General features: G+C 51.1%; 9 protein-coding genes across 9 annotated transcripts; 4 read left to right on the top strand and 5 right to left on the bottom strand.

Moving 5' to 3' along the window:
- Positions 1–696: 696 nt before the first annotated feature.
- On the bottom strand, positions 697–1,726 carry AtWU_05387 (putative calmodulin; the record flags this gene model as incomplete). The annotated part of the gene is made up of 3 exons (XM_035500497.1): positions 697–1,103; positions 1,190–1,664; positions 1,724–1,726. 3 exons carry the CDS (start codon positions 1,724–1,726, stop codon positions 697–699), a joined length of 885 nt encoding a protein of 294 aa, XP_035356390.1.
- A 647-nt stretch (positions 1,727–2,373) lies between these two features.
- AtWU_05386 (AFI1/MesA family protein) lies at positions 2,374–5,051 on the top strand (the record flags this gene model as incomplete). Its single annotated transcript, XM_035500496.1, has 4 exons — positions 2,374–2,391; positions 2,448–3,217; positions 3,270–3,330; positions 3,381–5,051. The coding sequence occupies 4 exons, from the start codon at positions 2,374–2,376 to the stop codon at positions 5,049–5,051; spliced, it is 2,520 nt and encodes an 839-aa protein (XP_035356389.1).
- Positions 5,052–5,335: 284 nt separating this feature from the next.
- Positions 5,336–6,403, bottom strand: AtWU_05385 (uncharacterized protein; the record flags this gene model as incomplete). Its single annotated transcript, XM_035500495.1, has 1 exon — positions 5,336–6,403. The coding sequence occupies one exon, from the start codon at positions 6,401–6,403 to the stop codon at positions 5,336–5,338; it is 1,068 nt and encodes a 355-aa protein (XP_035356388.1).
- An 881-nt stretch (positions 6,404–7,284) lies between these two features.
- Positions 7,285–8,694, top strand: AtWU_05384 (pyridoxal kinase; the record flags this gene model as incomplete). Its single annotated transcript, XM_035500494.1, has 6 exons — positions 7,285–7,338; positions 7,414–7,424; positions 7,504–7,583; positions 7,633–7,845; positions 7,899–8,016; positions 8,067–8,694. The coding sequence occupies 6 exons, from the start codon at positions 7,285–7,287 to the stop codon at positions 8,692–8,694; spliced, it is 1,104 nt and encodes a 367-aa protein (XP_035356387.1).
- A 225-nt stretch (positions 8,695–8,919) lies between these two features.
- AtWU_05383 (dUTP diphosphatase) lies at positions 8,920–9,666 on the bottom strand (the record flags this gene model as incomplete). The annotated part of the gene is made up of 3 exons (XM_035500493.1): positions 8,920–9,003; positions 9,081–9,253; positions 9,324–9,666. 3 exons carry the CDS (start codon positions 9,664–9,666, stop codon positions 8,920–8,922), a joined length of 600 nt encoding a protein of 199 aa, XP_035356386.1.
- Positions 9,667–10,180: 514 nt separating this feature from the next.
- On the top strand, positions 10,181–11,455 carry AtWU_05382 (phosphotransferase family protein; the record flags this gene model as incomplete). Its single annotated transcript, XM_035500492.1, has 3 exons — positions 10,181–10,279; positions 10,340–10,635; positions 10,756–11,455. 3 exons carry the CDS (start codon positions 10,181–10,183, stop codon positions 11,453–11,455), a joined length of 1,095 nt encoding a protein of 364 aa, XP_035356385.1.
- A 7,811-nt stretch (positions 11,456–19,266) lies between these two features.
- AtWU_05381 (uncharacterized protein) lies at positions 19,267–20,900 on the top strand (the record flags this gene model as incomplete). Its single annotated transcript, XM_035500491.1, has 4 exons — positions 19,267–19,432; positions 19,499–20,471; positions 20,525–20,722; positions 20,783–20,900. 4 exons carry the CDS (start codon positions 19,267–19,269, stop codon positions 20,898–20,900), a joined length of 1,455 nt encoding a protein of 484 aa, XP_035356384.1.
- A 1,495-nt stretch (positions 20,901–22,395) lies between these two features.
- On the bottom strand, positions 22,396–23,433 carry AtWU_05380 (putative C2H2 transcription factor; the record flags this gene model as incomplete). Its single annotated transcript, XM_035500490.1, has 2 exons — positions 22,396–23,364; positions 23,416–23,433. 2 exons carry the CDS (start codon positions 23,431–23,433, stop codon positions 22,396–22,398), a joined length of 987 nt encoding a protein of 328 aa, XP_035356383.1.
- A 1,988-nt stretch (positions 23,434–25,421) lies between these two features.
- Positions 25,422–26,523, bottom strand: AtWU_05379 (putative L-cystine transporter; the record flags this gene model as incomplete). The annotated part of the gene is made up of 4 exons (XM_035500489.1): positions 25,422–25,790; positions 25,862–26,300; positions 26,394–26,411; positions 26,483–26,523. The coding sequence occupies 4 exons, from the start codon at positions 26,521–26,523 to the stop codon at positions 25,422–25,424; spliced, it is 867 nt and encodes a 288-aa protein (XP_035356382.1).
- Positions 26,524–26,967: the final 444 nt, after the last annotated feature.

Genomic DNA, 26,967 nt, shown 5'->3' with positions numbered 1-26,967 from the left:
GAATCAAAGAAGGATAGAAAGATGATCCATGAATATTATAATGACAATAATGATAGACAAAAAAAAGAAAAGGATCCTGGAGAAATTTATTTCACGTAAGAGTAAATAATAACTAGGGTCGGAAATGGGGGAGAATGAATGGTTGGAGAAAAGAAACGACGCCGGACGGATGCAAGAAATCAATGGCTTCTTAGGGGGTTCTGCTGCAGCTTGGGATCATCACTAATTTTTAGTGTCTCTCTTCTTCTCTCTTTCTCTCTCTTCAGAGTTTCAATCTGATGGCGGGCCTTTTTTTGCCGACGGACGGAATGCGGGGACACGCGACGACGCGAGCAAAAAAGCTCAGTTGCCATGGGAAATTCCTGGCCTTATTCCTCACGGGCCCACGAGTCTTGTCTTGTCTGGTTCTCGTTCTTCGCCCTGTCAACTTTATTTCCATCGTGACATGTTCCTGGCTGGCTGGCTGTCATGTTTAACTTTCCGCAGATGGAGCTGCCCTGAAAGGTATCTACATGATGTTGCTGGTGTAGTTGTTGTTGTAGTTGTTGCTGTTGTTGTCTCTACGGAACTCCAAAAATTGTAGGTCAATGGCTGCCAGAGCCAGTCGGGTTCCCTAAACTATCGGTATCCCTCCTCATCCGAACGCCGTTACCGAACTATAAGCAATAATTCCCACTCCGCCGTTGCGGCTATCTACTAGGCGTCGCGGCGATTCGTCGATCCATTCTCTGTCCCTCCCATGATTCCACTGACAAAGTCCTGGTATCGGAATACCTCCCCCCTCTTTCCTCCGCCCGTTGCCCGAGCACCTTTCCCACCAAATGCTCGGCGCCCCGTAAATCCACTGAGTACCTCATTGATCTCCCGGTCGCTTAGTGGATGGTCTCCGTCCTCGGACGCTGTATGTAAGAGAGCATCGCGCAGCTCGTCGACGTCGATCTGACCGCTATCGTCCTCGTCAAAGGCCGCTAAGGCATTCATGAGCTCTTGGCGGGAAGAAAGAGGGGCAAGCAGCTGTGAGAGGGTATTGAGGAAGGTGGGGAAATTCATAGTCTGGGGACCTCCCAGAGGGAAGAACTTGGAAATGGCAGTCGGGTCTTGGCCTGTTGAGCAGCGTTGCGTCAGTATCATATGTCATCGCCCTAAGATGATCGACTAGCTAGCCTTTAGCTAGCCTTCTTTTACATACCCACGTTCGTAAGCACATCCGCCACATCGTCCTTATCTACCAAACCATCGTTATCTCGGTCCAGAACTTGGAAGGCCTCTCTTATTTCCCGCAGTTGTGCCGGGGGTAGTTTTGCTGCGGCATCAGATGACGCCGCCATCATGTTCGTGGCTTTGGCTTCCATCAACGACGGCGACGAATCCGGGGCATTGGCGCCCCTCGTTGGCGAGGGAGGCGCCTCACGTGTGAATCGGGGCTGCGCAATGGGACTTCTGGGCTTGCTTTTGGGCGATGAACCGTCATCTTCCTCGACTGTGTATGATTCCTTGAGTTTGCTCGGAGACTGGACCGGAGTGTATCCGCGACCGGGGGAACTGCCCGGGGTGCTTGAACGGCCTTGTGGAGGGGAGTTGGGCGTGGAAGGACGGCGAAAAGGGGAGGGTCGAGGGGAGCCAAATGATAATGGCGATGGCCTGAAGGGGGCGTTGGAGGAGACCTGTAGATACGGCGGTGAGCGGAGTGCGGAGGGAGGAAACTGGGAGGATGAGTACTTACCATGCTGGATTAAAACAATGTGGAGAATAAATATGACGATGATATGCAACTGTACAAAATTCCCTATCAGATTGGGGGGATCACACACAGCAAAGAAGGGATCAAGAGGGGAAAAGATGGCAGGATAGAATGGGGGATGGAGATAAACCATTCATACATAGTTCCCAGAAGGGGAAAGGCAGCCAAACAAACAACAAGGCATCGGGGGTTCAAGTCGGGCCGAGACGGAGGGGGCACGTGCGGGGGCCCAAGAAAGGCAAGAAGCGGCATTTGCTGCAAGTCTGAAGTTCCCTCAATCGAACTGCACGGAGAAAGAGATCCGATCATTGGCATCTTCTCTATTATTATCATCGATCTAAAACAGTTTACTATCTGCTGGTCTAGATCTCATGGCCTAGATCTCCCGTGCCCATTGCACGTCCCATTGCAATTATTCTTACTTCCCCCCCAACTGCGTGCATTGAGGCCATGGCGGTCGGTGGTGCTGGTTTGTCTCCCGTCGCCTTTCCCCGCTGTGGAGATCATCGTCGGTGCGTGGGCTTTGGAGGCTCTCGTCCCCTTTCTTTTTCCCCTGAGTCTATCCCGACTAATCCTCCGATCGACGAACCTCTCTCCCCCCCAAAGTCCGCCCTGGCTCATGATCCCCGACAATGACTGACAGTTCGACAGTATCAGTTGCCTGAGTCAGGTCGCCTCGGTTTTCTACTGGGACTAATTGATCGAGTATGCTGCTATTATCGTTATCCTCGTGCTCATTGTTCGCCGGTCCTCTGGAGCTATCACTTGCCACCCCCGATCCGCTCTCGATCTGAATGACCCCCGTGCCCACCTCGACCCCCTGTTCCCCGGCCAGAAAATGAGCATCTCACTTCCCTACCGACCTACTGACGATTCCACCCTCTCGCTTGCGGCCACCACCAATCCTTCCAAGGCCAATGGCCATCCCCGCCTCTCCCCTTCCCCTTCCATCATCCACCGGCGCACCCCCAGTAGCTCGGGGAACTCGGCGCGCCGTCGCTCGCTGGGCAATGGTCCCTCTGCTCTCTATCCCAAACCGCGACGATGCAAATCGCAATACCCCCGAGATTCGCCCGAGCGACATGTCGAATACATCCTCGTGGCCTCGTTCCACATTGACCGCGGCCCGATCATGGAGCATCAGTATCCCGCCGCAATCAGTGGCGACGAGAGCATGCTAGCAGAGCTGATGCTTCCCGATCAGACGCACGTTCGGAGCCAAGACTGGACAATCTTTTTCCTACATAAGGACACGAGCGCGGATGCCGATGAGGACGACGACGCCAGTACCGGCAAGAAAAAGAAGAAGAAAAAGAAGTCCCGGATAGGGGATGCGGAGAGCGGCGACGGGGATAGCGAGGATGTCGACGGGTCAACCGAAGAGGAGAGCAGTGACGAAGAAGAGGGTGGCGAGGGGCCACCCTTGATGTATGTGCTCAACCTTGTAAATACGAAGCAAGATAATTCCGTCAAGCGGTATGTCCTTCCATGGTTTTCCGGCTGCCTAGTCAATACTGAACAATCACAGTGGTGCAGTTGTCAAAGCCATGGCGATTTGTACGCGACATTCTTTCCTACATATATATAAAGTAGGTTCACCCAGTACAGCGCATGTGATGGAGCTGACCGGCCACGATAGCCTCTACTTCTCCTGGCCCTGGAGGATTACTTCAAGAACCCCTACCCCGAGACGCTCGTATCGTTATACAATGCCGTGAACGCCATGGACCTGTCGTTGATGCCAAGGCTATCTCTTTTAGAACGACTGATCTTGCAGGCGAGCAACTGTAAGGATATGTTTATCGAGAAATTCGAGCAGATGATCCACCAGCGACAAGTTGAAGACGGCACGCCTTTCGACGACGAACCCCCGTCCCCGAAAAGGCCGGCCGCCCCTCGATACACGCTACCCCGAGATACCCACGAGTTTGAGTCTAAGATCGTCTACAACGACATTCCTATTCCTGTCAAGGTGCCAACGGTCATTTGGCCGGAGGTTGTGGGCGACTTTTCCCTGATCAAGCTCATCCAAATCTTTTCTGCTCCGCATGCGGCCTCACCACAGCCTTTTCCCATCCACCCCCACCTCACCACAAGCGGACCCTTTACCCATCCGATCATTGTCCTCGTCAACGCCATGCTGACTCAGAAGCGTGTGATATTCCTGGGGCATAATCGCCCTTCAGGCGAGGTGGCCGAGGCAGTGTTGGCGGCGTGCGCCCTTGCGTCGGGCGGTATATTGCGCGGATTCACCAGACATGCGTTCCCGTACACCGATTTGACGAAGATCGATGATCTACTGAGGGTCCCTGGTTTCATTGCCGGCGTGACAAATCCTACCTTTGCCAACCACCCCGAGTGGTGGGATGTGCTCTGCGACCTGCCCACGGGCCGAATGAAGATCAGCAGCCACATCGAGCCGGCCCCTGTTACCGAAGGACTTTTGTACTTCCAGCAGCAAGCCGCCATGAACCACCATCCACCGCCGAGTAACAATTCAGATCCCAGTGGAGACAATGTCTTTATGGAGGAGGTCCAGCGCAGCATCACCAACCGATACGGCGAGAATGCCATCCGAGCGAAGTGGCGCGCCTATATCACCAAATTCACCCGTGTTGCTGCTGCCTTCGAGGAGACGGTCTACGGGGCGTCCAATTTGTATGTTATCGGGCCCAACGAAGAGCTTTCGCCCGAAAGCCCAAGCGGCCTTCAGGCGGATCCGCTTGATCCGACAACGCTCCGCGGACACGGTTACGTGTGGCCAGACGAGGGCTCCAAGCAACGCGAGCTGATGGCGTCGGTGGCAAGGATTGAAGGCTGGCGGACGACGCGATCATATTACTCTTTTATTCAAGACATTGCAGCCATGTATTATCCCTCACGGCCGATTCAGAAGCCGGACCTGCATCATCATCATGACCGGCTACGGGCGCTGAGGCTGCCGCCAGCCGATGCGGGGGCGATCTACATCTCATTTGCGCATGCGGTCAAGGACTACGCAGGCATCTGCCAGCTTTTGACCGTGACTCCGGAGAACCAAGCGGGACTCTTCTACCTCGGTATGGGACTGTTCCACCCACACCAGCCGGTGCGCGAGGCAGCAGTCGATCTCCTGGAGCGCATTGCGGCGCATCCGGCAGGACGACACTTTTGGGCGCAGCTCAACCGGTTCACCAAGCTGGCCTTCTTCCGGATCAAGCGGGAGAGAGACGCATCAACGCAAAGCCCAGCGTCAGGCTTGGGGAGTGAGAGCTTCGGGCCTCAAAGCCTGGTAGGGGTAGCGCTGGGCGACAGTTTTCGACGCAGTTAGCAAACCGACAGTACCCCGATTATTCGTATCATGAAATATGTGACGACATGATATAGTGGCCTCCACATTTTGATATTATTCTGCACTGTTTGATATTTATTTGCCCACGGGCTGGATATACCTGGTTTTGAATAAGATATTATTTCATATTTCCATATACCTTCAAACTAAGCGAGGGGAGTGAATGAATGAGTGAGTGAGTGTAGATAAGAGAAATTAAAGTATAGACATTAGAATATCCCTCCATATGTAAAAACCATAACCATATTACATCACATATATTATCATACCCCCATGATCACCCATCCAACACTCCACCCCACCACCACCAACCCCAACCCCAACCCACCCCTCCAATCCTTCACACCACCAACACCACCACTACTAACCCTATCCCCCACGACCCCAACCGTAACATTAACATCCGCAAACCCCTCCCCACAAACCCCATTCACGCCCCTCGCCGTAGGCAAATAACTCCCCGCCAGCGGCTGCCCATCCACACTCGCATACTCCTTATACACATTCAAAGTAGCCTGGAGACACTCATTACAAGTCGGCCAGGGCTTAGACGAAATGGCACTCCCATACGGCACGAAATACACATCATAGTCGACGGCATTCGTGGTATTCGTGACCGCATCCACGAAACAATAGTTATTCGTCGTGGGGGACTGCAGGCACGTGGCGCGGTAGATGGGTGCGTAGACGATCAGGTCTGTGTACAGGGACACCACGGCTTGGTTTCCTGCGTTGTAGTCGTGCAGACAGGTCGAGGATTGGAGGAGGGAGGTGGCGAGGGTGGTGAGGGCGGTGCTGCAGGTGGAAAGGTCTGAGGCGCAGGCGGTGTCGAGGATGGAGGAGGTGGTTGGGGCGGAGGTGAGGGCGTGGAAGAAGGAGGTTGAGTCGCGGAGGAGGAGGGAGATGGCGTGGCAGGTTGTTAGGGTGCTGTTGGTTAGGAGGGTGTGGAAGAAGGTGGAGCAGGTGGTTGTGGTGAAGTTGTTGGTTAGGGAGGTGTCGAAGGCGGTTGGGAAGGTTGAGGTTGTGGTGTCGGTGGTGTCGGTGGTTATGGATGTGTCGTTGGAGGTGGTGGTGCGGGGGTGGAGGGTGAGGGTGAGGGTGTCGTCGTTGGTGAAGATATCTGGTGATAGTTGGTGGTCTGTGGTGGTGGTATGTGCTGCGGAGTGATCCGCATTGACGATCTCTCCGCTGCTTATTTCTGCGTTGGATGGAAGCACGGATCCTAGTACGGATGGGAGGGCGAGTAGGGTTAAGAGAAGGAGTGATCGTTGTTGGTGGTGTTGGTGTGGCCGTGCTGGGCGTGCACGCGGCGTGTGGTAGATGGATACCATGGTGGTGATGGTCAATTGGATCTCCTTAATGAGGGACTAGATTTTAGATGAAGAGAGAGTGTGTATATAGACAGCAAAGAAATCCAAAGGAATGTGGTTGTCCAATTACATGGTCTTGGGATGGCTGCTCGGTGGCAGGGCAAGGGGGATGGATGGATAGATGGATGGATGGACGGATTAGGGCACTTCAGGATGGGGGAGGGCAGCTTTAATCTAAACCATGAGGCTACTGTACTACAACGGGATCAATCACACAACGGGATTAAAGCCATGGCACATTGTGGACAAGACACACACCCACGAGCAGGGTAGTCAGGGGCGTGCCTGACGGAGTGAGCCGTGCGCCAAAGAAAAAAACGGGCATAATTGGTATAGGCTGGATGGAACAGTCGAGACTAGACCGACGGGCAAAGAGTCTGGACCCTCAGGGTTTATTCTTAGCAGGGCAACTGATTGGACTCCTTGCTCCTAGTACAAAGCAAAAGAAGGACTTTTCACAAGTCAATGAGCATAGCGGACAGTTCGGTTATTCTACCTGTTGTGTTCTCGTCTGAAACTGGCGCCACCAGAATTAGCGTCACGACTGACTCGAGGAGTGTAACAGCTATTCTTGTCACTTCGACCCAGAGGAACAACTACTATTCAGATAGAAGACAGGAAAATAAACTGCCGGATGGGAAATCCCTTAATAAGATAAATCAAAAACTCCCGAGGGAGCACGGGCTGCACGCCGGCCCCGTGGGCCAATCAACAACGCGGCAAACCCAGGAGGTTCCACCTCGCCTATCGCCGACCCAAAGGAAGGAATGACATCGAACTGTTCCCTTCCTTGCCCGCCTGCTCCTCTTCTTCTCCTCCACCCAGCTCCCCTTCATTTCATCATGTCCGCCGATCTTCTCGTCCCTGAGACCAGGGTCTTGGCTGTCGCCAGCCATGTATGTTTTCCCCCAACCACCATGGATGTACCCTCAATGGTACCTACCCCCAATGCATTGCTGACAAGGGTCTAGGTTGTCTACGGGTATGTGTCATATTTGATAACACCTCTATCTATCATGATGTCTCGTCGCATCCAATCCCTGCCCATACTGACGGATCAGATATGTGGGCAATAAGATGGCCACTGCGGTCATGCAGCTCATGGGCTGTGATGTCGCCGCCTTGAACACAGTGCACTTCAGTAAGCTGGCATATATCATATATGTAATCACCCTACTAACAGACTCCAGGTAACCACACCGGTTATAGACAGTTCAAGGGCACTAGGGCCACAGCAGAGGAGATCACCGCGCTCTATGAGGGTCTCACGCAGAGCAACCTGCTTGACTTTGATGTCATGCTTTCTGGCTATGCGCCAAGTGCAGCTGCCGTCGAAGCCGTCGGGGCCATTGGCATGGACCTCCAGCGCAAAGCGGAAAAGAATCCCGGTTCTTTCTTCTGGAGTGAGCTGCCCCCTCTCTCTGTTCTATGTGGTGGCAGTAATAACCATGCGCAGTCCTGGACCCTGTAATGGGCGACCAAGGCCGTCTCTACGTCAACGACGACGTCGTTCCCGCCTACAAGAAGGTCATCCGCCACGCAGACCTTATTCTCCCCAACCAATTCGAAGCCGAGTAAGCCATCCCTCTATCCTTACTTCTGCTGCTCCCTCTAACCAAAGCAGAGTCCTCTCCGGCATCAAAATCACCTCCCTCGCCACCCTCGCTGAAGCCATCACCGCCCTCCACGCCATCTACAACATCCCCCACGTGATCATCACCTCCGTGCAAATCGCCAGCCTCTCCGATTCTCCTCTCCCCAACACTCTTACCGTCATCGGCTCGACCACCCGCTCCGACGGCGCCCCGCGTCTCTTCCGCATCGACGTCCCCGCCCTGGACTGCTACTTCAGCGGTACCGGCGACATGTTCGCCGCTCTCACGGTAGCCCGCTTCCGCGAGGCCGTGTTCAATGCCGATGCAAATCTCCGCCACACTAAGTCGTGGGTCTCGCCTGACCATGTCCCTGCAACGGAGTTGCCCCTTGCCCAGTCTACCCGGAAGGTGCTGGCGAGTATGCACTGCGTACTGGAGAAGACTCTGGAGGCGCGAGATGCCGAGTTGCGCGCCATTGTTCCGGATGAGGGCGAGAAGCTGCTCAGCCAGGAGGACCAGCAGAAGAGGGCGCATCTGCGGGAGAGTAAGGCGGCAGAAGTACGGGTGGTCCGGCATGCGCAGTATCTGCGGGAACCGGAGGTGGAGTTCCAGGCGAGTGAGTGGCGACGGGAGGATCTGCCGGCGCAGTTTCGTTGATCCTATCGCTAAATGGGCGGCAAATTGTTTGAGCATTATAGATTAGTTATAGACGGGTGTTGATTATATACCACCAGTCATGATGAAATGCAGTGACGGACCAAACATAGATGACATTTATTCTCACATCCATGTAATTTTATTGTAATTGTATCCCAATTATACGGATATCATTCAGCCATACACGCCATATCTCTAACATAACCCCATCCAAAGACTCCCAATTTAAACACCAGTACTTCCAAACCCACCAGCCCCACGAACACTCTCTGCCAATTCCTCCACAACCACAACCTCAGGGGTATAGATCTAACACCACATTACAATTAGCAATCGGCACCCACCACAACCATCCAAACAATAGAAGAAAAAGAATTGGGACATACCCTCTCCAAAACCAACTGCGCAACACGATCTCCCTCCTTCACCTCGAAATCCACATCCGAGTGGTTAAACAAAAGAACCTTGACCTCTCCCCGGTAATCTGCATCGATGACGCCCGCGCCAGTATCAATGAAGTGCTTCGAGGCGAGGCCAGAGCGGGGGGCGATTCTGCCGTCTATACCACAATCACAAGATTATCAGCTTTCGTCCTCTGTGTATATAGTTATGGGTAGGTTGGTACGTACACGTCCCCTCCGGCACAGCAATAGCAATGCCCGTATCAACCAATGCCTTCCCTTTAGCAGGGATGACGGTCTCCTTGGCGCTGTACATGTCGTATCCGGCCGCGAAGGCAGAGCCGCGGGTCGGGGCGCGGCCCGTGGGAGTGAGCTTCTTCACTTGGAGGGGGGGGAGGGGGGTGCTGGTTGAGCCCATTGTTGATGATGTAGTTGTGTCTGTGGTATCGGTGTTGGGTTTGGTGCGTTTGGCGAGGGGAGAGGCGGGGAGGGAGGGGGGTTCGTGAGTTGTTGTTGTTGTAGGTTCGTTGGTAGTGGTAGTGGTGGGAGGAGGGGTGGTCTCCTTGGTCATTATCTGGGTGGTGTGTAGTGGGGAGGAAGAGATATGGTGTATCCTTTTTCTTCGGCTGAAGAGGTGCTGAAGAGGTGTTGGAAATGCGGTGTGTTGTGTAAATCGACGAGATGCGAGGGCGAGGGCGAGGCCCTTCATAGTGGGTTCTTCTATTTTTTTTTAATTTGGGGTTGCTGGAATCTATTTGGGGGAACGCGTCTGGCGGTGAAGGGAGACGCGAGGCGCGTTTTAATGGGCTTGGCGGGTTTGGGTTGTTTGATCTGATCTTTGATACTGTTGGAGATTGGACTAGACCTTGAAGGGTAAGGAATCCAGGATAGCCGAGGCTCCCCGCAGCGCCCCCTTCAGGTGAGCCGCGGGCCGTGGCTGGCTGGCTTGAGATCGGGGCTATCCCCGGGTTTTGTTCCCATCCTCAGCGTGACTTATTCTCCGCTTTTGCTACGTTTTATAGAAATTGGTGGTGCTGCATATAGTCTCACAGCATATTGTTGTTGAAGTTCGCATTGTCTTGGATATGGCTGGAGCGGTGCGCCAACCTATTGATGTTCCTTCCCTGGAACGCTATCTCAATCTCAATGTACCCGATATCAAGACCCCCTTGGATGTGAAGCAGGTATATGATGGCTCCTTTTTGATTTAATTCATCTGGTCACACACAACTTACACGCTACAGTTTGGCTTTGGTCAATCCAACCCTACCTATCAACTCACCACCGCCGACGGCAGCAAATATGTCCTGCGCAAGAAGCCCCCGGGCAAGCTACTCTCCAAGACAGCGCACAAAGTCGAGCGCGAGTACAAGATCATCCATGCCCTAGGAAACACCGACGTGCCCGTCCCCAAAGCATACTGTCTCTGCGAGGACAGCAGCGTAATCGGCACCCCCTTCTACATCATGGAATTCCTAGACGGACGACACTTTACTGATCCTGCCATGCCCGGGGTCGACCCGGCGGAGAGAACCGCATTGTACGTCATCCCCTCCTCCCTCCCCCCTGCCTTTTCGGGATGATACAACCCGCCTGACGCGGCTACTGTTACATGGAAGCGGGAAGAAGAAGCTAACGACTGCAACCCCCCTACCAACAGATGGCAGGATGCGGTCCGGACATTAGCCAAATTCCACCGGGTAGTACCCCAAAAGGTCGGGTTGGAGAGGTTCGGAAAACCGACGGGGTACTATGATCGACAGATCGCCACCTTTACAGCAGTTGCACAGGCGCAGGCACAAGCCGTGGATGTGGAGACCAAGGAACCTGTCGGAGAGTTGCCTCATTTCATGGACATGGTGCGTTTCTTCGAAGACAAGACGACGCAGCCGCAAGACCGCGGCACGCTCGTGCACGGGGACTATAAGATCGATAATATGATATTTCACAAATCCGAACCGCGAGTCATTGGCCTGTTGGATTGGGAAATGGCCACGGTGGGGCACCCTCTGTCCGACTTCTGCAACCTCACTAGTCCCTTTTTCCTCGATGGAGTGGACCACAAGAAGGCAATGTTCGTCCCGAAGGTGGTGCCTGGCTTGCCCGCTCGAGAGGACTGCATCCGCTGGTATCGTGAGGTGTCCGGGTATGACCCCACTGGGGATATCCCATGGGGCGATGCTTTCTTCTCTTGGAGAAGCTCGGTTATTATGCATGGTATCAAGGCGAGATATGCCCTGAGACAGGCTAGTAGTGCCCGCGCTGCGGAATATGCTAGAAATACGGAGCCATTTGCGCTGGAGGCCTGGGAACGGGTTAAGAAAGTTCAGGCCCAGTTGAGCCAAAAGGCCAGGCTGTAAACAATTAACTACTTGGTTTTCCTTGCCCGGGCGGACAGACAAAAATTAATTCATCCCTAGAACTTTTTACATTGCCTCACAAGGTCTAGCACCCTGAGTGGAGTAGATATCACTCACGGCTTAGTTGTTTTCTGCCTTTCCCGTGGCATGACCACCCATGTAGTATACTATGGACGGCAAGCCGGCACACAGACACACACACAACACAACCATGGATGAGAAACAGCCTTGCCAGCCGGAGATTCCGAAAGGAAAGAAGTAAGCATTGCCCAAACCAAATCAATCCTCAAATCCCGAATTATACTAAGTTAATATGGGCTCAACTCATACCTCTCTTCCTTCACCTACTCTTCTAGTACTGCCCACTTCAGCCCCCAACATCGTCCTACCCAAACCGCCGCAAGGTGACCGACCCTATGCATGCAAGAAAAAGAAAGAACGAAACCACACTAGCCTCATTCACGGGAGGCGTACAAAAGCCGAACGAGTCCAAGCGCCAGTAAGCCCGGGTCAGTAGTCATCGCACTAAACTAGCAGGGGGGGGTGGGTGTGGATGAGGGGCGGTGGTTGGGGGTCAGGTCAGGTCAGGTTATGAAAAGTGGTGTGCTAACTAACTAGCTAGTCAGCTAAACTAGTAAGCAAAGGAAGCTAAATACGCAGCACGGCTTACCTAGAGCCGTGGTGCTGCAGTAACAACAGCAGCATACCCATAGACTACTACATATTTGATGATGATGACGCTGAGATGGAGCCTCGTATCTGCGCTACTACTAGATAGATCCATCCATCCCTCCCTTCCTTCCCCCAGTAACTAACGGGCGAAGAGTCAGCACGAGCGCCAACCGCAAATCGGGGGCTTGCGGCACTTAATTGGGTGCGGCTCCCGGGCCTGCATTTCCTTGGTTTTCTTACTTCTTTTTTTTTACTTCTTAGATGTGTGTACCAGCCCTAGTTTAATATATTTAGTGCTGTTCATTTGTAATTCCGTGGTTATAGTAGTAGAGACTAGAGAGAGATACTACTCCGTACTTCCGCTGACTGTCTTCTCCGTTCCTCCCCGTCCCTCCCTCACTACTATTCCCTTTCCCACCCCCTCCTCTCCTGCAAGTTCCTCCGAACTAAGTAGATAGTCTAGATGATGGAGTAGTAGTGGAGGACTGACTATCTATTGAGCTCAACGTAGAGAAAGTCTAGTCTAGCGCCAAAACACGGACCATCCCACTTCTTGAGTAACGATGATGATGATGATGATGATGATGGAACAGCCGCCGCAGCCCTTTGATTATTTCCTTTTTTTTTATTCATTTAAGATATTTTTTATTTCCCTTTTAGCAACGTCAGTGGCGGGCGTGGAACCTCCGGCTGGAATGGACCAGAACCAGAACCCCCCGAGGCTCTCTCTCATCTCACTCTGCCTCTCCACTTTCTAGCTTCGCCTTGTCTTGTTGTGCTTCTCTGCTGGCTTATTTTCCCCCTCTTATTTTTGCTTTTTATTTTCCCCCTCTTATTTTTGCTTTTTATTTTCCCTTATTGCTTTTTATTTTTCGCTTCCAGATCTACTGACCCTTCTTTTCTGCAAGATTCTACAATAACAAAAATGGGTCATAATTTTATTTTTGGGGCGGTGAGATTTGCTAAAGTAGTATGTAGTACTTTCTTTTTCTCTCGATCGATCGGAGTGTCTGACTAGCTATCTATTTTTCCTTAACTAGATACTATACTGGTATAGTACTTACTCACCCTCGCTCATGTTCCGAGTTCAGGATTTCAACTCAATATAATCCTTCGTTGGGGTTACGGGGTGCTTTACCAGAAGGGAGTAAATTTGCCGTGACCTACTTACTTTCGTAGTAGTGAGCTGTGTGGACCAATTGGCGTTACTCTGGAGCCTAAATGTCAACATGGATGCGATGGGGGGTTTATCTAGTACTTGTGTTAGTACTTGTTTCTATAGTATGTACTATATCCTGTTTTAATGTTTCAGTTCGCTATATATTAGATTATGTATGTGTGTATGTGTAGGTATGTTCACATGAAAAAAATGTTGGCGATGATGGTGATAATGGTGTTGATCTACCTAGCCGATTTCCGTATTCTGGTTAGCTAACTGAGGGGGTTGGTAACTAAGTACTTAGCTAGGTAGTATGAGTGAGAGGAGGCGAAGGGAAGAGGGGAAAAGAGAGGCAGCGAGCAATGATGGATTTGCTTCGGGGCGGGCCGCCTCTAGTTGATTAGCGGGTGGTTATTGGATGGACCATTAGATGCTTCCCTGGTTTGGTCTGTGTGTGTGAGACTCCAGATATAGACTAGTCAGTGGGAAATATTCTGGTTAATCTAGGAGGTTTTAGTTAGTGTAGCTGATCTTTGGTTGTGGATGGGGCTGTAAGTAGCCTACTGTGAGTGCGGTTGCTGGCTGAGGATGTTAGTTAGTGGGTGGGTTCTAGTACTATATCTTCAAGTCGAGCTGAGTTGTGAGATGTATCGTAGATAGCCATGATCTAGCTTGTTATTCGGCACATTGTTGTTCCCTTTTGGGGAATTCATTAGAATTATTGTGGTAGATTCAACTTGTTGTAGAGATGATAGTCATGAGAGTGAAACTCGGCTACTATGAGTCGTGTCGAGGCAAGTACCCTGCTGCTCTCCGTCCGATGAATGCAACGTCGGCATCAAGCTAATAGTATATTGATGTAGATGGGGATACCTGCAGTTCATATTGGGATCAGCACTGCGATCGCATTCTTCAACCCTGTCCGATGAAGGCGTTGCTGGCCTGTCGGTGGCTAAAGATGAGAAAAGTCGGTGCACTGACGACGAGTGGAGCGAACTAAGGGAGGAGAAGAGAAGGGAAGGAAGAGACGGATAGCCAAACAATCAGACAGCCAAAAAGACAAGAGGCAAAAAAAGAAGAGGGGAAACGTGGGGCCGTGTTGCGATACGTCCCGATCATCTGCAGAGTGACAGTTGGAACTTGCGGCCTTGTCCAGCCTGAACCATTTTTCCTGTTGTGTTCAGCTAAAGAATTTGTCCTACTAGCTACAGGCTACTCCTTAGAGTAACTACTACTACTACTACTACTACTACTACTACTACTACTACTACTACTACTACTACACAGTACACTAAATTATTACTCCGTAGTCTAATCCCCCCTCCCTCCCTCTCCCTCCCGCGCGCGCCGGCTAGGGGCAAACACTAGCCCTCATCATCCTAGTCAAGTGTGTACCTCTTCTTACTATCGACCTTCCGGAATAAGGCAAGGTTGAGGGAAAAAGCCCCTCTTACTCACATCTCTTCTTCTTTTTCTCCCTCACTCTAACTAGTTACCTCCTCTTCTGCATGTCAGAAATTTCCACAACTGGTTTGACGAGGGGGTGAGTGGGTGGATGCGCACATCAAACACGGCTTGCTTGTCTTTTGCAGTGCTTCTTCTTCTCTTGTGCTGCTACTGCTGCCATGTCAGGTTTGATCGATCTCCCCATTTCAGTTTGCGCCGTTCTTCTCAACCAAGTTTCAAGTGGATAAGAATGTCATTCCATCTCGGCAGGCGCACAAATAGCAATAGTCCTGATGGAGCCTTTGATCCCGTCCTACTGGTAATTTCCACAACGTCCGGCTCAAACCAACTACTCACACCTTTCCCGCTATGGATAGGGAAGGGGAGGGGGGACCCTCCTTTAACCGTGCCCCAGACCCGTTCAGATTCACGGTACTGGGTAATGCACGGATCGAAAACCAAAGTTCCAATGCGAACCAAACCAAACCAAACCGAATTTCAACCACTGGATGTCAAGATTAGACTGACCAAGTACTAAGCTATCCATCTAACGGGAACTATCAACCGAGAGATTGACACACTGGTCGAAGTCTGAAGGAATCAAGAATTGGGATGGTTTGATGGATTGACTGATTGACCGATTAATAATAATGAAGATCGGTCGGGAAGCCAGTCCACTCTCTCTGACAGCCAAAACACTCCTACTACACAGTACTCCGTAAAAGCACGTACCTTAAGTAACTCTGGCACCTCGCTCTGAGCCCCATTCCTCTTTGTACTCGGTGCAGCCGTATCCTCGATCCTGCCCGCACACAGAGTTGTCGGAGTCGGAGTCGGAGTAGTTACGGGGGAACGTTAGTTTAGCAAAAGCGGCAGCTGTTGTGGTTTAAGTCTATCTTCTTGCTACTAGTCATTAGCACTGGGTCCGTTGTAACTCTTAGAGCGAGGCTGTTGATTATTCTATTTCCAGTGCATCTCATTGAGTTTTCACGTCCAAAGGATCTTTACTTCTTTTTTTCAGAATTTTTCAAAAATGTCAGAATAATCCATTTTCGTTTTTTTAATTCTCATTATATTATTTTCGATGCTCATTTTTTGCTTTTTCTCTTTAGCCTCATTTCTCACTTTGAGGCGCCTCCTCCCTTCCCACACATGCCACTCATCACACTGCCCTCCGCACATGATGCATATCCCTGCTCTGGACTAGATATCGTGCGAGCCCCCTTCTGCAGGTTGTGTGACGGACCAGGCGGAGGCTTGTCCAGTAGGGAGGAGTGGAAGGAACACTGGGGCGCGTCCTTCCCGTGGCGGTCAGCCATCCAGCTGTGGACTGCAGCCTTGTCGCCTTAAGAGAACCCGAGTACGACCTTAGCCGGCCGTTGTGGTTGGGGAAAAAAACTGAGAGTAGGGTTTCTAGGGAAATGAACTAAAGTTGATCGCGGACGGGCCATTTATTAATAAAACTCGTAGACTATATAATTAATTATATTATGAGTGTGTGTGGGTGAACCGTAGAGAGAAGGGAGATTTCTACAGTAGGGCCCAAAAGGGTAGATTAAAATCCTCGATCGATAGATTTTATCCGATCGGAGAAGAGGGGAAAGGGAGGAGTCAGTCAGAAAGAAAGCCTCATCATCTGATGAAAAGCTTCGAGTTGGGGCTATGGAAGTTAGTAGAGGATCGAGGAAAACGCTGGCCAACGCGCCCACGGCTCCTTCCCTCGTACGCACACACACGCACACACGCCCTCCACCCCCCCTTCCCTTCACTCGGAGCAGCAGCCAAGTTCTACGACGGTTCGGTGCAGATGAACAATTCAGCCTCTTAAACCGTGCCCGCGCGTGGTGACCAATCATCGCTGGCCATGCAGAGAGCCTCAAGAGGTGGAGCTCCATTTTGGGTCTAGTCTGGTCGGGTCCTCGTGGACGTGGCATTATTCTTCCTGCTCGAGAAGTGGTCGGCGAGGGGGTGGGAAAAAGGAAAAGGGAAAAAAAAAAAGGTGAGCCTGCTGAGGGAAACACACACACGCACACAACTCTCTCTGTCTCTCCACTCACTACTACACAGACAGACAGACAGACAGACAGACTAGATCAGACAGCTTGCTGCGAGAGACACTCTGAACCCGCCTTTCTTTGCTCCCTCTCCCTCATCTCACACATACACAAGACATTCCCCTCTCCATCCCCTTACCTCTCTCCTCACCCTCTTTCGCGGGTTTTTCTCTATTTATCCCGCCCCGGCAAGAAAAGTCTGGATGGCCGTTGAGTGTCTTAACTAGGATTATTGTCGGTAGGTAGAAATTTTGCTTGTTTTCCTCTCCACCCGGGTTGATGGTGTTGTCCCTCCCTCCAGGCTCACCCCACTTTGTTTGCCTGTCTGCACGCTGTGGCGCGCGCGTCTGGAAGAGTCAGCTTCATTCATTTCCTCCGTCTTCTTCCGTCGTGTCCTGTGGATTCTTCTTCATTATTCTCTTGTTACAGTCCCTACTATTTTGTTGCAGTGGGCATCCAATGCCGTTTTAAAAAAGTAATCTAAACCCGAATTTCCTTTGGAGCCTCACTAGTGCTTTCTTCAAAGACAGCAGAACCAAGGACTGACTAACGTTTGCTTGGGAAGCACGCCAACAGAGCCTCCGCATCTGACCAGCCAAGGGAAAAGAAGAAAACAGCACAAGCAAAAAAGAAAAGAAAAGCAAAAAGAAGACGAAGAGGAAGTGGAAGTAATAAAAACAAGAATTGGAACCCGACGAAAGCTGCCGAATAGGCAGAACAGAATCAGAGCAGAGACAATAAATCAGTCAGCTCAGCTCTCACCCAGCTAGCCCAGCCCAGCCAGCCAAACGAAACAACCAACCAGAACTACTGCAACTATTATATCTTGTTCCTCTTTACTATTTTACTACGGCAACTGCTACTTACTCCCCTCTCCTGCCGACCTTGCCAGTTTCTTCCTACAGTTTCTTTGGTTCCTCCTAACGGAAGTACTGCTGCTGCTGCTGCTGCTGCTGCTTGCTGTCTACCACTACCTACCTCCAACCGTCAAACCAGAAACCAAACCTGCTGCTTTCTCCACCCGCGTTTTTCCAGCCCGGCCGGTGGATCAACCTTCACTTCTGAGTGGATTGATTCTCTGCATTCTCCTCAATTCTACTACCACCACGACGGCCACGCCAAACTAAACTAACTAAACTATCCGTGTGTCTCCATCTGCCTTTTCCCACCTCGCTCTTCCTTTATTACTACTGTGATCCTTCCCCTCGGTTCGGCCGTTCCAGCGCAACTACCTGCTGACCGCTCCGCGGCCATACCCTTAACCTTCTTTTTTTCCCTTTTACCACCTGCCAAGCGCGTCATTAACCCGCTTGCTGGGACCATTAGCTTCATCGGCCACTATTCGTTCCAGTGTCCCTTGATTACCGGACACGGTCATCGTTTTTACTCGGGCCTAAGATTATCGCTCTTGTCCTGCCATTATTATTATTATCATTATTATTATTATTGTTATTACTGTTATTGTTATTACTACACCACCACTCTTATTATTCTTCGCTCGCGACCACTACCGTTCTGCTGCTGGCGCCGTTAGACGATGAATTTTTCCAGCCTCTGATCCCTGCTCCTCCACCTTCTTCTTTTATTCTTCTTTTCGACCCGAGCCGTGACATCGTGACATCGTGACCTCCCTTATCGTCATCACCACCTTTGAGCGCTCAACCTTATCCTGAACTGTTTTTCTTTCCCCTCCCTTCCACTTCCCCCCATCCTCTCCCACCCCCAGTTTTATCCACGCGGCTCGGAATTCCCGCGCGCATGATTTATTGATCTATGCGCCCGGTGGTGCCGTGGTTGACTGAGTCCTGACGTGCAATCGCTTTCAATTGAGCCTCATTGCGCGGTTCCTGCGGCTTTCTCGGTTCCTGACAGCAGGTGAGCCTATTTTGCATCTCCTTCCCTCATCGCTAGTAATCAGAAAACCCCCCGTATCTTGCGACTGGCGGTTTGCTTGCTATCAATTGTCACCTTGCTTCTTCTCTTTCCTTGGCTATTCTTGGCCAAACTTGCATCCTGGTTATTGTCGTAATTGGTCCAGCTCGTGGTTCCCCTTTGAGATCTTACAGATCTAGGCTGCTACTTGCTGCCTCCGGGCTATTTGCACGATCGTCTAGATTTTTTCCCCCATGCCCTGCACATTCGTCTGGCGTCTGATCCCCCCTTCTGTGACCTGCTCTCTTTCTCCCGAGTGAGCGTTGCACAGGGTATCCCATCTGTACCCTATTCATATCCAATTCTGTCCTTCTCCGTCGTGCCACCGCTTTTGCTAGCCTGTGTACATGCTAACATGGTGCCAGCACACCTGCATTCGACAAGTGGATTGTGTCCTATTCTGCTTGGCAAACCGTTTGAGCGGCTGTCTAGTTTCCGGGTTGAAGACTGTGTTCTGAAACACTTCTTCAGGGCACTCGAAAGGTACAGGCAGGCCAAATCAAACAGTAAGGGGCGGCGCACCTGATGCGCCTAAAACCGCCGCCTTCATGACAGAATCATACGATTCCGATGGACCTGGCACCCCTGCGTTGAAGCCCCAGACGATCAATTACCTGCCAAAGGTGTCACCGCCTCCATTCGATACCGGAGATCAATCACCCAAGGGCGGTCTACCTAAGCACGATGCAGAGGCACAGTTTCCGAGCAGTTCGCGTAAGCTGCCGGAATTCCAAAAGCCCGATTCAATCGAGGGCAACTCGGTGCTGATCAGACATTTAGAGCCTAATCGACCTGACATAGCCTGGTTCGAAACTGAACATCCGCTTCACCGCAGCACTCCAGCGGACGACCCCTATCCGGTCCTTCCCAAGATCCTATTCGCCCCGGAAAAATCCTCCGTGGAGACCAAGGAGCCTGTAGATGTGGTGGCGAGAAAGGCTCTCAATTTGATCAGTCCGAGCGAGCCCAAGGAAGGAGGCCCCTCTGTAGGCCCGAAGGATCCTCCAACCGCCTACAAGGAACCACGCCGACCGTCCATCCCAGTGGAAGAACCAGCGCTCAAAGAAGAACAGCAGCAGCATACGCCGCCTAATATCCCTCATATCTCACATCTATTCCAGGATGGGAAACTACCTGATCCTGAAGCACGATTGAGCAAGTTGCTGATAGCACCCTCGGAGCCAACAGCTCAGCTCCCCGCCCTCCACCCGTCAGCAACGGCGAGCTCCGTGAATCATAACCTGCCCTCCCTTTCAACGGCATTGGCCGGTGTTACCGATGTACCACCACCTGCTGGTGCCGGACGTCTGAATGGCTCATCTTTCGGGCCTTTGCCTCCGGTCTCATCTTCTTCTCCCCCGGTATCAAGGACAGATCCTGTCTGGGAGCACCAACGCTTAGGCCAGATTCCGCCTCCTCCCCCGCAAGTCCCGCCCAGCCCCTACTCGCACTTGTCGCCAGCGAGCTCGAAGGACATGTCGGCCATGTCCTCGCCCGCATCCCAGCAGGCTTACTGGCGGCCGCCTATCAAGGCGGACATAACGTATCTCACTTCAACATATGAGACTGCGCCGCAGACGGCCAAGAGTCCCGCAACAAGCTATCCCACCCCGACAGATCAGACTCCAGCATCAACCTGTGATCGGTCATACAATCACCCCACACACTCGAACGGAGCGGTCTCCACAGGCACATACAAGTGCCGTCATCCTGGCTGCACCGCAGCCCCGTTCCAAACACAATACCTGTTGAAGTAAGCAGTTTCAAGTCCACCGACTCGGTAACCCAAGCTCATCGCATGTACAGCTCCCATGCAAATGTTCATTCTCAGGATCGCCCGCATTTCTGCCCCATAGCTGGCTGTCCGCGTGGACCCGGCGGGAAAGGATTCAAACGGAAGAACGAGATGATTCGACATGGCCTTGTCCATAATTCGCCTGGATATGTATGCCCCTTTTGTCCAGACCAACAGCACAAATACCCTCGACCGGACAATCTGCAACGGTAAGCCTTTACTCGATCGCATCGAATGTCTTTCAAGCCAGCTCACAAGTCACGAAACAGACACGTCAGGGTCCACCATGTCGACAAGAGCCGAGATGATCCGGCTCTCAGGCAGGTCCTATCGCAAAGGCCAGAGGGTAGTACGCGTGGACGACGCCGTCGGAACAACGTACCGTGAATCAACGACATAGGCCTTATCACCATTTTCATCATCGGCTCAGCGATATGCTCTAAAAGTGCAGGTTACCATTATACGATATTGCATTAGCGACAGCGTCCGTTCGCGTTGATTTATTCTGAGATGAAGAGTTGACTTTCTCAACAACCGTCCATGTGACGTTGTGAGGATAACGCAGTCAATTCTTTGTCTATCATCATCGACCATCATGGCATTCATGTATACTGACTGCACATGCATTACGAACCTTCCAACTATCTAAGCAATCCACCAATAACCCCCTTCTTTTCCACATCTATTCGACTACCCCCTTTTTCAGTGATACCAGATGTTGTTAGAGCCTTGATCTACTTCTACTTCCAACTTCAATTCCTCGTTCATCTTCTTGCATTGCTCGCATCATGTCATTCACTTCTTGTGTTCGAATAGTTTGATTCCACCGTTCGTCTTGCTAAATAATCTGGCGAAGTGTGCACGGGTTTGTACAAGACTTTGCTAGTGGGCGTTTTTGCCGTGTTTCTTACTTGTCTTTTCGCACTTGTTCTTTACACCATTTCAAACCCCCTTTTTTTTTTCCTTCTCTTTTTCTTCCTCTTCGCTTCTGATTCACAACTACCCAATTTGCGACCTTACTATTTCGCACTTCGCTTCTCCCTCAGACTATACATATAGGAGGTTCTGGCGTCCTCATTTTCCTTTCTTTCCCCCCAATTTTCTCTTTTATTTTGTGGATGGTAACGAGAGGCGTTTTCTTCCCAACGGTTTATTTCATTTCCCATTTCCTTTTATTTACGATGTCTTGATTTGACTTGAGCTTACCCCACTTGCACTAGCTAGCTAGCCAGACTGAGCGGCTAGCTGGCTCCAATGATATGAATTGAGATCCGATGAACTGGGGAGAAAATAAATTTCTAGCAGATAAGAAGGAATAACGAGATTCAGACCAATTGAGATATTGAGCGTGAGTTGCTGTAGTAGGTTGTATTGTCTAGCCAGCTAGCTAGTAAAGTATGCGGCTCAGCGGTGATAAGGAGAGTCACAGTCACACCACGTCAGAAAGCATAAATTGGCAAGGCTGAGAAAGATAACACAAAAGGTACTTAATAAGCAGAACGATTCAAAAGAAGACACGTATAAGTACAATAGAAAATAGAATGGTGAGTCAATTTAGTAGTTGGTAAGGTAGTAAATAGTTGTCAAGGTGGAGTGTCACTGTCACTGTCCTGCAGTGCTGGCGGTCCAATTTCCCCTCAGTTTTAACATCAGATGGAATAAAATAATGAAATAAAACCAGTAACGCCTTCCAGGAAAAGCCAGTAAATCGCGCCGTTGGTCCCATTTATCTCCACCCAATCCCGAAACTGTGGATATCCCGTTTGATTTGTTCAGTAGAAAAGTGATAGTAGGAAAAACTATTTTCAAGAAGAAGAGGGGCAGCAGTAAGAAAAAAAGGAAGAGGGAGGGAGGATTAAAGGGGTGAGGGAAAGAGAAATCATCAAGTCTCCCTCCTCTTATGAATCCTCCTCACATGATCCTTCATGTTGTCTACCCTACTAAATACCCGCTGACACCCGTCCCACTCACAAGGTATCTCTGGGTTGTGTTTGGCCTCATGCCGGTCTCGGTCTTTCTTGCTGGAGAACCCGCCCCGCACAGCCTGTGGGCACCCTTCGTACCGGCAAAAGAGATGCTTGCGGTGACGATTATAGTGTTTCCGAAGATCACAACCCCGACGGAAGACGGCGTGTGAGGAGCAGCCCGGGTATGCACAACGCCAGGTTCCGTCGGGATTCTGGATGCCATAGTTGTTCAGATCTCGCGTCTGGCTGCGGGCGGAGGAGGTGTCGGAGAGTGATTGAAGTTGGAGATCGTCTAGATCGAGGTCGAGATCAAGGTCGAAGTCAAGGTCTGCGGTGGTAGCGGAAGATAAAGATGCGGTGGTTACGGGGGTTAGCCGTGATTGAGAGAAGGAGGACGGAGCTGACTCTGGGAGGTAATAGTCGGTATTTGTGGGGTTAGGAGATGATTGTGATACTGCTATCGCGAGCCATTCTTCTTGATCAATAGGAAAGTATGCACCGTCTGTGGTTGGTATGGCTGGGGGAAAGGATTCAATTTCGGGTCTGAATGACTGCGGTGGTATGGTCTGGTGTGAGAATAAGGGTGGGTAGGACTCTTGATCCTGAAAGTAGTGGGTGCCAACGTCTGGCTTCCTTTGATGGAGGGGCTGTGTTTGGTCAAAGGCGTAGGGGACTGACCCAGACATGCTGCGGGCATCTGACAGGGGGGCCTGTTGAAAGGCTATAGCGGGAAAAGGATATGGCTGCACCTCTGACGACATCGTATTGTGGGTTGAGGAGCCGCCGGGCACCATCAGCATGGCTCTGTTGATAGTAGTCCTTGAGGTCATTGCGGATGGTTCGGAACTGGTCAAAAGTGCCCTAGACACTCGGGTGCGCTTGTTCTGAGAGTAATCAGTATGGAGGGAATCTAGTCCGTTGAGCAAGGGTCTCACCAATGTATCTTTGTCCATGGACGTACCTTCGGCGGTACTTGTAGTTCATGTACTGAGTCGACTTGGGGTGTTTCGGTGGGACGAAGCCTATTTCTTTGGATGGTTTGTCACAGATTGGCGGGCTTGGATGCATTCTGGATATTTAAAGCTAGTAGAAGCCGTGGTTCTCCAACATTCTTATCTTCAGGGAGTGTCTCGAATGTCAGATGTGGCTATGCACATCCCCCAGGGCTGACGGTCAACGGGTAGCTGAGCGAATCCCTTTACAGATGCTCGATAATCGGATTTAGGGCGTCGATGTCACTGTACCATTGACTTTGGTACTGGTCCTCATCGCTGGTGGCTCCCACGTTTGCCCTGGAAATGCAGCTCGGGATTCCCGTGTCTAAACTCTCCAGAAGCCAAGGGGAACGTTTATTCGGCTGCTGCGAGGTGATTGGTAACTCGAATAGGCATGCAGAACTAATGAATTGTCATGCACTGCGGCTGAAAGATTAGAACCAACCCTATTCGGATGACACATTTGCTCAAAGACGATCCATCCAATCTGAGGCACAATGCCCAAGCAGATCAATATTAGTGCTCTGATTGTTGGGTGTGCGTTTTCTTTTTCTCTTTGCTTTTCCCGGTTTACCACGCCAAAACAGGACTCTTGCTGCTTATGTAGAAGTAGCAAGTGTTCCATTGCCGCTTAAGTCCGACTCTTTGATAGGGCTGATGTAAAGAGCGTCACAGGATATTTCCATAAGGCACCAGAGAAGTGGTGATGGGTAATACAGACGGTTCTGGACATGAGGATGACGTTTGAGCCCCAAACCAGTAGTTGCAGGACCTTTTGTTCGGCGCTGATAGGGCGCGTCCGTTCGGGGAGTCGGCGGACCAGCGTATGGACGGACGAAGCTGCGTGATGATTGGCTCTGTCGTGTACTTGTTCCGGCGACTGCGTCGTACATATGCATGCGGAACTCTCTGGTTCATGGGGAACCTGGATGGAAAGTCTAAATGCCGTCCGAGCCTCAGCGCCGAGCGACAACCTCTAAACAAAGTTCCAAGTGATCCGATCCCAGGATGGCCCAACAGGGTAGGAGGCAAGGCAAAAAAAGGCATCAAACTAAGAGAATAGTCGTCGTACGAGTCATATCGCTGGGCAAGGGCCCTCGCCGTTGAGGGTTGGACGATGTCAACCATTCGCGATGATTGCTTGGACGGGAAGGTCAGGCCCCCACGCTTACTCCCAAATGGGTGTGCATTTCGACGCTATAACCATGGCTGAGAATGCAGATCATTTTGGCTTACCGCCAGATGGACTTAAGCCTTGAGCCCACGATCCCTGCCGTCGGGCCTTGGTTGCCAGTATTTCTAGGTGACGGGCCCCCGGGACTGGAGGATTGCACGCAGGAAGGCCCGGAAAGAGGGTCGCTGTCAGCATGGACCGGCTGCCAAAGAGCGGTGTCGCCAGGTCCAGTAGTCTTTAGTCTTCTCAGACTGGCCTCCATCGGGCTTGCAGATCTGGCCTAGGCCGGGTTAGATCGCGTGTCACTGCCATGTTACATCGCGGTGTGGATGAGTAGATACACTTTCGCGGAGAGAGCCAAAGACATTGTTCCAAAAATACATTGTCACGGTTGAGGGGGCCGTCTATCATTCCTCCCCAACCAACACACATGACTATTTTCAGCTTCGTGTGATAATCCAGGCAGTAGACGCTGTATACGAGTTACAGCCATCTTTCCAGACGGTTGCTCCGTTGGCTGTGTTGGCGAAGAGGTCTATGAGGTCATACATGTCACAAAATCTCCGCCTCAGTCATCATCCGACCAAAAATCTTAAAGCGAAAAAAAATTATGTCAACCAGCTCGACGCTCTTCACATGACAAAGACCCTCCAAAAAGAAAACGTTCTTATAATCAATTCATCCAAGAAACCGGAACCGCCGACGGGTCGGGGCCGCCGAAGTGTTCCAAAGTTTCGACATCTAACCACCACGAGAGACGGAAGTCTAAACACTAACTGCGCCCGGACAGGCCGTTGGACTCAGATAACAAAGGAGTCCGATCACTCGGGTTCTGGGTCTTACCACTATCGTCCTCTGCATCTCTGTAGAGAATATAGTGCTGCACCACAAAGATCAGATCGAAAAAGATGGTGACGTTCGACAAGAGAAACTTGATGGGGTTTCCAGTGACTCCACTCCAATCATCTTGGAAGCTAGAATCCAGCAGCAACTGGGCAAGGGATAAGACACCTCCAGACAGATCAAATAAGATCTGTCCAATACTCCAGCCGTATGTGGACTTACGCTTATAATTGACCCACGCTTGCGGTACGTACTTCACGATGGTGATGACCAATTTCACGTAAGAAAGGGCATATATCTAAATTGACACAAGATCCAGGGGTCAGAACACATGCGGATTAGCCATTTGCAAATCTTTGGACTACTTACGACATCAATCCACGCCCAGGAGTATGGATCAAAGCCGTTATTTGGGCTCTGGCCGAGAACGATGAAAATAACGATTGTGACGCCGACTATAGAGCCCCAGAAAAGGCCTGCTACCGGCTTGCTCACTTTCTGATGGCGAGAGACCTTGAATCCCCAGATAAACGGCCAGAACTGTGTATAGGTGATAAAGCTAAGAACGACGGCATGTAGAGCAAAGGCAAAGTCGTTGAAGCGCACGGTCGGGTCCTCAGCATGTGGATGACGAGCAGCATACTGATGACGAATCACAGGAGAGTAAAGAAAAGCGGACGTATATATGGTATAGCACACGAAGCCTAGCACGTTGATGGTAGGAAAGTCGATTGCCAGCCCCGTTGTCGAACGTCGCCGGAAGTTGTTGATCGGCTGGGGATAGAAGGACGCAGACCAACAGAACGTGCTGGAGAACGTTAATTAGTATGTACAATCCCCTGATGTCTCACGTCTGTCGTGATGGGTATCCTCCCTAGTACTCGCGGGTTTGAAGACGTACTATATCCAGCCGAGTAGGCTGCATTGCCATGGTGTTAGTACATGGTACAAATGAGATAAGGCGGAAAGTTCAGGAGGAAGGTGACATACCGAGAGAGCGCTCTCACGAAGATTTCTAGCTGAGTTGCCATAGCTACCTCCTTGTAGATCTGCTGCTGCTTTCTTGTATAGGAGGGAGTAGGAGGGGCACTGCAGCGAGATGGAGAGGCTATCTATATGCCTCGATAGAAGGGAGGATGGAGTGGATCTGCTGGCGGAGAGAGCAGCTGATAAGATACGGAAAGCACGCGATTGCGGTCACCTGGCCTGACCGCTTTCCCAACTCTGTTGGCTAATCTCTGGAATTGGGTTCCTTGCAAGACTGGTGGATCGTTCCTAGGTTGATTAAATGATCTGGGCCCGCAGGGTTTACAATGAATACTATCTACTACTACAGAAAGACTAACGGGCCTCACTACTATCGATCAAGTAACTAGGATTGGTGGAGTGGAGATACAACAAACCTTGAGCAGGACACTGACCCTGCTATTTGGATAGCAACCAATTTTTTGAGAAATTATGTCGTCAGCTAATAG

This window comes from Aspergillus tubingensis (assembly GCF_013340325.1).
Source record: "Aspergillus tubingensis WU-2223L DNA, scaffold_7, whole genome shotgun sequence".
NCBI lineage: Eukaryota > Fungi > Ascomycota > Eurotiomycetes > Eurotiales > Aspergillaceae > Aspergillus > Aspergillus tubingensis.
This window is presented reverse-complemented; position numbering and strand designations above follow the sequence as displayed.